This window comes from Hyaena hyaena, unplaced genomic scaffold, assembly GCF_003009895.1.
Source record: "Hyaena hyaena isolate Hyena2069 unplaced genomic scaffold, ASM300989v1 scaffold_860, whole genome shotgun sequence".
NCBI lineage: Eukaryota > Metazoa > Chordata > Mammalia > Carnivora > Hyaenidae > Hyaena > Hyaena hyaena.
The window spans coordinates 558,251-570,325 of record NW_024081493.1 but is presented as its reverse complement, the minus strand read 5'-3'; the positions used below and the strand labels follow the sequence as shown (position 1 = coordinate 570,325).

General features: G+C 38.2%; 1 protein-coding gene across 1 annotated transcript in view; it reads left to right on the top strand.

The window, feature by feature from the left end:
• SYNE1 (spectrin repeat containing nuclear envelope protein 1) overlaps nucleotides 1–12,075 on the top strand; it is a 461,288-nt gene that overhangs the window by 65,588 nt on the left and 383,625 nt on the right. The window contains 1 exon segment of the mRNA XM_039220107.1: nucleotides 6,818–6,879. Coding sequence (XP_039076038.1) covers nucleotides 6,818–6,879 — 62 coding nt within the window.

Genomic DNA, 12,075 nt, shown 5'->3' with positions numbered 1-12,075 from the left:
ACTACCTTAAATCTTTCTGGGTTCTTAACAATGGGGCTTATGAGTGTCTGCCTCTTGATTTTGGCTCAGGTCATGATCTCACTGTTCATGGGTTCGAGCCCCACATAGGGCTCTGCGCTGACAGCATGGAGCCTGCCTGGGATTCTCTCTCTCCCTCTCTGTCTCTGCCCCTCCCCTGCTTAGGCACTCGCACTCTTTGTCTCTCAAAATAAATAAACTTAAAACAAAAGCAAAAACAAACCAACAATAGGTCTTACAGTCACACTCTTGATTTATTGATATCCTGAAGCTACGTTTTACTTTGCAAATATTTTTCCAAGAATGACTGGGAATGTCCTATTTTCTAATCCAATGCAAATGAAAAAGTGCCTTCTTTGGATCCTCTCTCTCTCTCTCTGTCTCTCCCAGTATCTCCTAAGAAGCCAGTTGATACTTTCAGCTTTCTGCAAGGAAGTATCTCTAGCTGAATGTACAAGTTCAAGTCACTGCAGTTGACAGACTATATAGTACCTAAAATATATGTGGTTCTTCTGATCTCTGAGGGCGGTGTTGACTGTCCTTTCAGTATCTACTAATAGTTTCTTTGTGTCTTTCCAGCCCCCTTCCCACCTGGTCCCAAGGTCAACACCACATGTTTTAGATTTTTGTTAAAGCAGCACTCTATTCCCGGTAGCAGTTTCTGTTTCACTTAGTCTTTGCTAAACCACCACCCAAACTTACTGGCTTAAAGTAGTAACACTTTACGGTTTCTCATGTTCCTGTGGGTGGGCTGGGTGTTTCCTCTGCTGACTATGCCTGAGCTCATTTATGTAAATGCATTCAGCTGGAGCATCAGCAGGGCTAGTAGGTCCACTGACTTGGATGCCTGGCCATGGTGCTGGCTGTCACCTGGGGTGCCTCGATTCCCCTCCACATGACGTTTTCCCTCTAGGGTGCTAGATCAGCTTCCTTGTGTGGTGGTCTCAGGGCAGACCACTATGCGAGCCAAAATGGAGCCTTTGCAAGGCCCATCCTCAGAAGTCATATAAAATCATGTCAGCCATGTTATTTGGTCAAAGCAAGTCTCAAGGCCAGTCTAGACTTGGGGTGTGGAAATCTACTTTGTGTCAATAAGAGGAGCAGCAAATTCAGATCGCAAAGGCTGTGATCATCCAAATGAGAAGAATTTGTGTACATATTTGGTTATCAGCCATAGCCTGGTCTTGTAAGTTTTTTTTTATTTATATGTTTAATTTACAAATCAAAATATTGGATAATTATAAACTTTATTTCGTTATGTCAAAATAGTCAACATACCTCAGACCCTACCCATGTAAAACAGGTAGTGATGATTTTAGTAACTGTAGATATACAACTGGGATCATATAATTCTGATCCCAAAACCAATAATTTGATTTAGACCAGCTCATTGTGGCTGCTCTTTAGTTAATAATGATTACATGGTTACTTGATGTTTTTGTTGTTTTTTTCCTTTGTAGCCATATCATCTGATTGTGTCAAAAGGTTCAATCTACTTTCTACTTTAAAATTTCTTTACAACTTTTTGCTGAGGTGAATTCTTCTGTATCAGAAATAATGAAAAACTTTATTAGGTATAAGTAGGAAATTATGATTTAAAATTTTTGTTTTTAACTAGCATTTATATTTTCAGGTAACTAAAATCTTTAAGACTTTTATTTAAGCCATCATTGTCATTAATGCACCTGAAAAATAAAATGGTAATCTGCAAAACACAGAAAAGTTAATCATAGCCTATTGCAAGCTGTCAGTGTATCCATATATGATACATTAATATTTTTGTCATAGATTGCAGTTTCAGACCTAACAACTATATCTACTTATTTAAACCGTTTTTCTTGTTGGTACTTAAAAAAATTTATTTTAATGTTTATTTATTTTTGAGAGAGAGAGAGAGAGACAGACAGAATACAAACAGGAGAGGGGCAGAGAGAGAGGGAGACGCAGAATCTGAAGCAGGCTCCAAGCTCTGAGCTGTCAGCACAGAGCCCTACATGGGGCTCGAACCCACGAACTGTGAGATCATGATCTGAGCCAAAGTTCGGCCCTTAACCGACTGAGCCCTGCAGGTGCCCCTCTTGTTGGTATTTTTATATTCAGATGACATTAAGGATAAATATACCCAGGAATTCACTATTTTGATCTTTATGATTGATCAGGACTCTGATGAAAATAAACATCGTTATGGGCATACCCTTTTATGAAATGCTCTCTCTGTCTCAGAAATAGGTTGTTATAGATGATTTACTAAATACAGGGAACAAGCTGAGGGTTGCTAGAGGGGGGAGTAAGTGTGGGGGAGGGGTAAATGGGTGATGGTCACTAAGGAGGCGCTTGTTGGGATGAGCACTGGGTTCTACTCCTGAAATCAACACTCACTGCATATTAACTAACTTGATTTAAATAAATACATAAAAAAGATTTGTTAAATATATTGAAATATGCCAATTTCAATTATTTTTAGTATTTTTAGAATAGAAAGCCCAAATTTACTAAATATAATATGTAAAACTGTGAGACAGAGTTCCATGATTATTTGCTTTTAAATAACATTACTTAAATTTTAAGAAGTTAAAATATATGCCAATGTCCTTCTAATAGAATTTTTCTTTATTTGGGGAAGATACTAAGTAAAATCAGAAAATATTTACTTAGAATTCAGTTGGCTATGTCTGACAATATAAAAAGTAGATTGCTAGGACCCAGTAAATTCTGCTTTTGCGACTATAATATAAAAGGGAACATGTAGAGAATTTGACATTTAGATATATACAATGAATGCTACGAAAAAACCATAATTTGGACTTTCTACTAAAAAGAACTTTTATCCAAAGTCTAAATATAAACTCAGATTTACCATCAGATGAAACTGTTACAATAGCACTATTGTTTCATTAAAGGTGAGGGTAGTAAAAATATAAGAACTTAAAATCAGGAAGTAATATCAATAGATTATTACATAGATTTATAACTTATATACTAACACTATACTAATTTAAGATTTTAAAAGATTGACATCTTATAACATTGATAACATTGTGTATAATCTCAAATTGAGTTTAAAATTTTATATACACTCTAACTGTAGTCTATTTTAAACTTAAAATTGGATTTTATATATTACAGATAAAGTTCTGAATTCTGTCAAAGCTGGTGTGATAAGTTAAGATTATTCTGCTGCTGCAAGACTTTATTCATAGATGCTAAAGATTTTAAGGTCAAACTCAAATTGATTTAACTATGAATTTATCATCTTAATATGATTAATATTTGCTCTGACTAATATAGTAATTCCTATGCTATACTTGGGCAGCAGTATAATTGTGTAAGAACCTGACTTGAGGAGACTAAAACTAGGCTCTGTCACTGGGTGGTTTTTGGTTAAAATACTTAACTTCTTTGTGCCTTGGTTTTCTTGTAAAATGACATTATAATAGTTCTTGCTTGAAGACTTGTCACAAGAATTAAATGAGTTAATACGGATATATTACATACGGTATGTAATAATTAAATTATTAAATAATGAAAATATAATGGAATCTTTATATATAGAGAGAAATATCGGTGCCTGGATATACCTGACACTAATATAATACTTTGTGTTAATTATACTGGAATTAAAAAAAAAAAAAGAATATGTCTGAGGAATAATATCCTGACTTTGCCGAGGATATTTCTGTAGGGAAAGGAAATGTTAATAGTTTTGATGAAAGGATGATTACATACATATAGATTCATCCAGAGTATTTCCTTGCTGAGTCATTGCAAACCAACCAAATAATAATTATTTTGATTCATTGGGGAAATAACACCACTAGAAATAATTAAATGCATTTGGAACCAGAAGATGAATTTGCATGATCACTTTCTATACTGCATATAAGACTTTAAGACATTATGGGTCAGATTATCTTAGAGCACAGACTTTCTATATTATAGGTGACAACAAGCTGTTTTGTGCTAATTGTTTCACCTAGCATTTGCCAAATCTATCACATTTTTGATTAAATAAATTATTTTTCATTTTTTCCCTTTATACCCTTCCTTGATCAAAAATAAATACATATTGGAGTGATATTTTTAAAATTTGAACAAAAGCATGTCACTAAACTAAAGTTTAGTATTTTAAAACTTACCTTCTATAGTTTCCAATAAATTCTGTTTTTTGCTCTACATTTAGTTGTCATCTAATCCTTAATATAATAGGCCGTGCATATCATGAAAGATCTGAAAATAAATATTTTTGTCAGTCAGGTGTATCAGATACTCAAATGAAGATATGTAATATAAAAAATAATAAAGCAAATAAAATTATTAGAATGTAGCTTTCAGCAACATTTGACATGACATTGTTGGGGGCCCTACAATTCCATTACAGTTTTGTTTTTCTGAGAACTCAGAGCAGCTGTTTTGCCAGTTTGTTCTGTAGTGAAATTTGAGATTTTGCCCGGGTTTTCCGAAAAGATATGGACAGAAACTTTTTTATGTTTTTAACATTTATTAATTTTGTGAGAGAGAGAGTGAGACTGGGGGAGGGGCAGAAAGAGGGAAATCCGTAGCAGGCTCCAGGCCCCAAGCCGTAAACACAGAGCTTAATGCGGGGCTCGAACCCATGAGCTGTGAGATCATGAGCTGCACTGAAGTCAGACGCTTAACCGATTGAGCCACCCAGGTGCCCTTGGACAGAAATCTCTTATCTTCTTTCAAACTCAGCCCATTAAACATCCCATATAATTCTTAAGTTCTAAAAAAAAAAAAAAAAAAAAAAAAGAAGAAAGAAAAAAAAAACAGTGCCTGGTACAATAAAAATAAATGTCTTACTATTTGTTTTTGCGTGTACTTGAAAAATTTAAAAGTACATTAGAAAAATGGCATTCTGTAAGTTCTTCAGATGTATGCAACATTTTNAGCTGCACTGAAGTCAGACGCTTAACCGATTGAGCCACCCAGGTGCCCTTGGACAGAAATCTCTTATCTTCTTTCAAACTCAGCCCATTAAACATCAAAAAAAATTCTTAAATAAAAAAAAAAAAAAAAAAAGAAGAAAGAAAATAAATATCAGTGCCTGGTACATAAAAAATATATGTCTTACTATTTGTTTTTGCGTGTACTTGAAAAATTTAAAAGTACATTAGAAAAATGGCATTCTGTAAGTTCTTCAGATGTATGCAACATTTTTCCAAATTAAAATGTTATTAACTTTTTTTATTCCTTCACTGGACAGTATTTTTTTCTCCTATTTGTAGGCATTGGGAACAAAGTTACTGTCTTCATGGGGCTGATAGTCTCATAGGCAGTCAGACCTTCTCACTTGAAGCCCAGAAGAGGTCAGCGCCAGGGATGTGGGTCTGAGCACACCAGCCCTCAAAGGGCGGGGAATTGAAGTGATATCGCAGATGTTAGTGGATTGAATAGAATTCACCCTTTCTTAAAAGGTTTTAAACTGGCCTTCATCTCTTTATGCCTCTAATTAAAGCCTTCTTGGACCCTACTTCTTTTTGTATATGATGTTAATTTTCTCTTGTTTCATAAGAAATTAGCACAGACTTAGCAGTTTAACACAATTGCCATTTATTATCCTCAAACTTTTGTAAGTCAGGAGGCCAGGCACAGCTTTGGTGTGTTCTGTGCTCGGGATCCCACATGTCTGCCATGCCTGCTAGGTTGCATTTTTAACCAGAGGCTGAAACACGGAAGAATGCACTTTTGAACTCATTCGGGTTGTTAGCAGAATGCATTTCCTTGTGGCTTGTGTGACTGAGGGGGTAGCTCCTTGTTGACTTTTGGCTGGGGACGACCCCTCCCTAAAGGCTGCCCACTCCTCCCTGCCACATGGCCCTCTGTGGTCAGTTCACCACATGGCTATTTGCTTCCTCCAGGCCAGAAGGAGGATCTCTCACTTCGGTCAGCTACAATGGAATCTACGCAGTCACATGTCTATCGCTGTGACCTCCCACTGGCTTTGCCACATTGTAGTCATTAGAAACAAGTCACACGTACTGCCTGTCGTCTGCCTACACAATGGTGTGAACTCCAAGAGGTGGGATTGTTGAGGGTCACCCTAGAGAGTGCTGACCACACTCCCCATTTGGTTAAGTCCCTGCAACGCCTCACATACACAGCTCTATCGTATGACATTACTGTATAGCCTTCTACTGTATCACCTGCCCTTGCCCGTCTATCTCCATTTCTATCTATTTCATGGCAGAGATATTGCCCTGTTTGTTTTCTCTCCATCTCTTTGTACCTAACACTAAACTTGGCACTTGGCTGGTCTCAGTGAAATTTTTTAAACAGCTTTATCGAGGTAAAATTGTATAGTGAACTTTTAATAAGTGAATGAAGATTAACATAGGGCTAACATATTGAAAATTTTGAAGGATTTGCTAATAATTTTTAAAGGAATAGTTTAGGGGCGCTTGGGTGGCTCAGTTGGTTAAACATCTGACTTTGGCTGAGGTCATGATCTCATGGTTCGTGAGTTTGAGCCCCACGTCGGGCTCTGTGCTGACAGCTCAGAGCCTAGGGCATGCTTCTGTGTCTCCCTCCCTCTCTGCCCATTCCTCACTAGCACTCTATCTCTCTCTCTCAAGAATAAATAAGCATTAACAATAAAAAAAAAAAATAGGGAATAATCTAGTTGGACTTGTACTATCCCTTCCTCCAAGACAACAATTAGTAACATGGGTTAGAAGACAAAATAATATGATTACTTCTAGAGTTTGTAACTGAATGTTTTATAGGATACAACTTCATGATATACTGTGTTACCTAACTAGATTTATGTTTTTTCTTCTAGATGAGCAAGAGATAGTACAAAAACGTACTTTCACAAAATGGATCAATTCTCATCTGGCCAAGGTAAAGGAAACCAGAGTTCTGTGTTTACTTGGTTGGAGCCAATAAATCATTGAACGCCAAGTGGAATAAAGGAATGCTGTTGACACTCTTGTCACTAATACTGATCAGTGATATTGGCAATTTTATCAGGTTAGCAGTTGCCTACATGTGGCATTTGCTAACATTGTCTCTGAGAAATGAATGGGTAGCTAGAGTCATGAAGTCAGTTACTTCATGTCACTTCTATGAATTCTGATGAAATTTTGTTCAGTTATTTCTTCTGTACTAGTGTGTATGTCATATGAAAAAGAAGAGTTTGTGGGGCACCTGGGTGGCTCAGTTGGTTAAGCATCTGACTCTTGATTTCAGCTCAGGCCATGCTCTCACAGTTCGTGAGACTGAGCCCCATGTTGGGTTCTGTGCTGACAGCATGGAGCCTGCTTGGGATTCTCTCTCTCCCTCTCTCTTCCCTCCCCCACTTGTGCTCTCTGTCTCTCTGAAATAAATAAACATAAAAAAAGTAAAAAAAGGAGAATTTTGGTTTCTTTTTTAAATTAGTTTATTTAAATTCAAGTTAGTTAACATATGCTGTAATACTGGTTTCAGAAGTAGAACCCAGTGATTCATCACTCACATATAACACCCAGTGCTCATCCCAACAAGTTCCCTCCTTAATGCCCATCGCCCATTTAGCCAGTTTCTGTTTGGAACAGAAAGAAGCAAGAAGTGGTCTGTCCTTAGCGAAGAATTTAGTATGAGTAGATTATGACAGTATTTGGGTTCTCTTCTTAAGTGCTTAAAATTTTTTTTAATGTTTATTTTTGAGAGAGAGACAGAATATGTGTGTTGGAGGGGAAGAGAGAGAGAGAGAAAGAGAGAGAGAGAGAGAGAGAGAGAGAGAGAGAGACCAAAACAGGCTCCAGGCTCTAAGCTGTCAGCACAGAGCCCAAATGCAGGGCTCAAACCCACAAACTGTGAGATCATGACCCAAGCTGAAGTCGGACGCTCAGCCGACTGAGCCACCCAGACGCCCCTCTTCTTAGGTGCTTTGATAGTCAAGTAACCATGGTGTCAGGAGATTATCCATACCAGCATTAGGTTGTGTCAGGTGACTATGCATTTGTACATCGTAATGACTTTGAACATAAATGCTACTATAAAACAAATTCCAATATGGCTATTCTACAATAAAATTAGTCTCATAAATATGCAGATGAAAAAATGCGTGAACCAAAAAACGTTGCTTTGTAAATGCAAACAATTGTCTGAATTCAGTTAATGGATCATTTCCTGAGAGTGGTGCCTACAATGTGCCAGGTGTAACCCCATGAGCAGCTTTTGATCAGAGACTTCCCAAAGCGTCTCTTATGGTTCAGAAGCAGACAGATCATGGTGATTTATTGCAGTCCCCTTGAACAAGTTAACTGCTTACCGTGTGTCTAAGGTAGGCTTTGGAGACAGGAAACTGTTGATAAGACACATTCCCAGGCCTGGAGAGGCTCACAATCCAGAAAAGACAGAAGACTAAACAATGTGTCTAGATTTGGGTAAACTGGGATTATCTCTTATAATTGCTTTCCAAAAGGCGCTTGTTGAGAAGAGAATTCTCTAACACAGCAGTGGCCCCCAGAATCTGTCCTGTTAAAACGCAGTGAGTGCCTGCCTCTGGGAGCTCATTTTCTCAGGTCTTGGCTGGTGCCAGACGATCATTACTTTGCTGCAGAATTGTCATCCATTGGGGAAGGTTTTTCCAAAATGAAAATAGAGTTATTGGGTTTTTTTATATTGTTAAAAAGGTTACATGCTAATTTTAAGTAATTTTAATAACAACCTTCTTACACAGTGTAAAGAAAGTAGAAATCAGCTAAAAGCTCTTGATCCTCACCTTAAATCATCACTATCATGTTGACCAACATTTTTCTACACAGACACAGACAATTTCACAAAAATGGTTTGCAGGATACTTTTGTGTGTGCCTGTGTTTCACTCAGTGCATATTTCCATGTTAATAGATATAGAACTACATAATTTTAATGGCTGAGTAATTTATTAAAAATATAATTACTTATTATAAATCATAAACTAGCCTGTAGCCTATTGATGGTCATTTAAGTGGTTTTCAATTGTTTGATGTTATATAAAGTACTACTGAATGTCCTTGTGCCTATATCTTTGCATGCTTGTGTGATTTTTCTACTTAGGATAAATTTTCAGAAGTGGGTCTATAGTCACCAGATAGTCATCAGATGTTTTCATATTTTTAAAAATAGGAGTTGAGGGGTGTCTGGGGGGCCTCGGTCATTTAGACGTCTGACTTCAGATCAGGTCATAATCTCACAGTCTGTGGGTTCGAGCCCCGCATCAGGCTCTGTGCTGACAGCTCAGAGCCTGGAGCCTGCTTTGGATCCTGTGTCTCCCTCTCTCTCTGTCTCTCCCCCACTGTGCTCTCCCTCTCTCTCAAAAATAAATAATCATAAAACTATTCTTTTAATAGGAGTTGAATATCTTTGTGAAAATTTTTCAAGTAGAATTCTTGGGATACACTCATCTATTTACTGAATACTCAGAAAGGGAGGAAATCTGAATGTGTGCCATGGCGTACAGTCTATGAAGGGCCATTGTGAAGGGACTGTATGCCAAAAGCTTGTTTTCAAATATCATTGTTTTACCATTGCTCCACGTTACTGTATGTATGTATGTGATAATTGGTTATTGGGATAGGCTCTACCAATGTGCATTCTTTTCTGTTCTCTTTTCCATCCCTGCTTGTAAGCTCACCCCCACAATTTCCCATCTAAATATCTAAGTCCTACCTTATTATGTGATGCTAGCCTTTCTCATTCATGAGGTCATTTCTGACCTCAGGTGAAGTAGTGAGGCTGTCTGTCCCCTAGCAAACGCGCCAAGTCTGGTGGCCTTGCCCCTGCACCTCTCCTCCAGTGCCACCCTCCTGCCGTCTCTGGTTTTCCTGCCTCTAGCGCAGCAGAGTCCAAAGTTGTAGCACGTCTCCAGAACCTGTAACATAGGTGGAAAAGTTTAGTATGTCCTAAAATTATTTTGAACTGGATACCTCACTTTCCCAACAACCATGTAAAGTCTTTAAGTCATAAGCTAATTCTCAGAATTTCCTTATAAAGCCCAGTGCTGAGTACTAGACAGGTGATTAGTACAACAGCAAAGAGTCTATCTTTTCTTATTTTGTTACTATCGTGAGGGTATCACCTGGGGAAAATGATTTCTGTATTTTGTCCAGTGTTTGACACAGGTTATTTTATAGCACACATCTTCATGCACCTGGTAGTTGATGTTGCTGAGATTTTAATCCAGACATGAATCTAAAGTCCACATGCTTTCCCGACTTTAAACATTTTTGCATCAACGGTATTATTTTGAAAAAGCCAGAAACTTATTATGTCCACAACTGCTCTATTATTATCTTAGTGTAATAGAGACTTTTTGTTTGGTTTGGTTTTTTTCTCTTCTGTATTTTGATTTCTTTCTTTCTGAAGTCATCTTGAAAACTGAAAACTGAAGCATAAGAATGATACCTATACTTCCTCTCCTGAATTTATTTATACTGCCATTGTAGTATCTTGCTACATATAGCTAAAACACTCAAATTCATTTGAGAGTATATTCCTTTTAGGACTCACTTATATTTGGAAAACATTTTGAAAGTCAAATCTGACCCATGACCCTGCCTTGGCAGAGTTTTAGGGTATCTATAGAGTCAATGTTTGTCTGCATTTCTCTTAGCAACTAATCACATGATTCCCAACTCATTCTTCTCTCTTTCCCATCATTTGCCCACCTTTGTCCTTTTTTGAGTTTTCCACTTCCAGCCCTGTCTTTCTCATTCTCCCACCCACTCTTCTCTCCTATCCCTTCACCATCTCTATCTTTCCATCCCATCTCTTTCTCTGTTACACCTCCCTTCAACCCCCTTTCTTCTCTATTTTGATTTCCCCATCCCTATCTTGATCCCTATTTTCATCTCTTTCTATCTATATCCTCACAAAAAGACACGCAACCTGCACATCTTGGGATTCACAGTCTCACTGAGGTCCCCTTTACTTGCACGCCCAAAATGAAACGGTAGCACACACTTCCCACTCCATTGCAATGTGCTCGCGTACTTCCGAGAATGATTATATTTCACTTGCAACAAAAAAACCCCGTCAACTTCATATCTTTGATCCGGTCACTGGATCAGGACTGTGTCACTTTTCCAACTGCTGCAAGGGAAGGCTTTTTCCCAAAGCCATTCTGTGATGCTTGAGTGTGTGTGGTCCCATCACTGTAGCACCTTATGGACGTGGACCACAGGCATGTGTGCACACACACACATACACTGGTAGTCAGCTAAGCTTTCACAGAAGCGTGTGTTATGCGGAGAGTCTTACTAAGTCTCCTACGAAAGCAGCTTCTTGAATTTTTGGTCCTTGGCTCCCCATCACCTGTTAGCAGCATCCAGGCTTTCAGCCACAGGGAAGGCTGTATGCATGCTACAAACATTTCTCACTAGACAAAATAGCCCACAAATAAGCAACCTGACCTGTCTTAGTGTCTTTTTTTCTCTACTAGAGCTTTTTGAAACATACTTTCCCTCTTTCTTCTTGCTTATTAAATAACCAAGGCAGTGGCTTATCCTATAACTAAGAGATAGTCTGCCTCCAGCATGGACACATAAATTCTGTCAGCTTTGAAAGAATTGGGTCCCCTGTAGTTTGTTGGATTAGACTGAGTCTGGTGTGGTGTGTTGTTTGTGTTTTTGCTTCTTTACTTTGTCCAACAAGTACTCAACAAATTTAGACCCTGTGTTAGTCAGCTTGGGCTATTACAACAAAATACTGTAGACTGGGGGGACTTAGAAACATTTACTCCTCATAGTTCTAAGCCCAAGAAAACCAAGATCAAGCTGCCAACAGATTCAGTTCCTGGTGAGGAGAGTCCTCTTTTGGCTGTTTCTTCAAATGGCAGAGAGAGAGAGAGAGAGAGAGAGAGATCGAGCGAGCGAGCTCTGATCTCTCTGCCTCTTCTCATAAGGACACTAGTCCCATCCTGGGGGCATCATCTCATGACCTCATACACATATAATTACTCTGTAAAGGCCCCTCTTCCAAGTACTATCACACTAGTATTTGCAACATGGATTTGGGAGACACTCAAACATTCAGCCCATAACAGGCCCCAAGTTCATTTTCTGATATCTGGCTC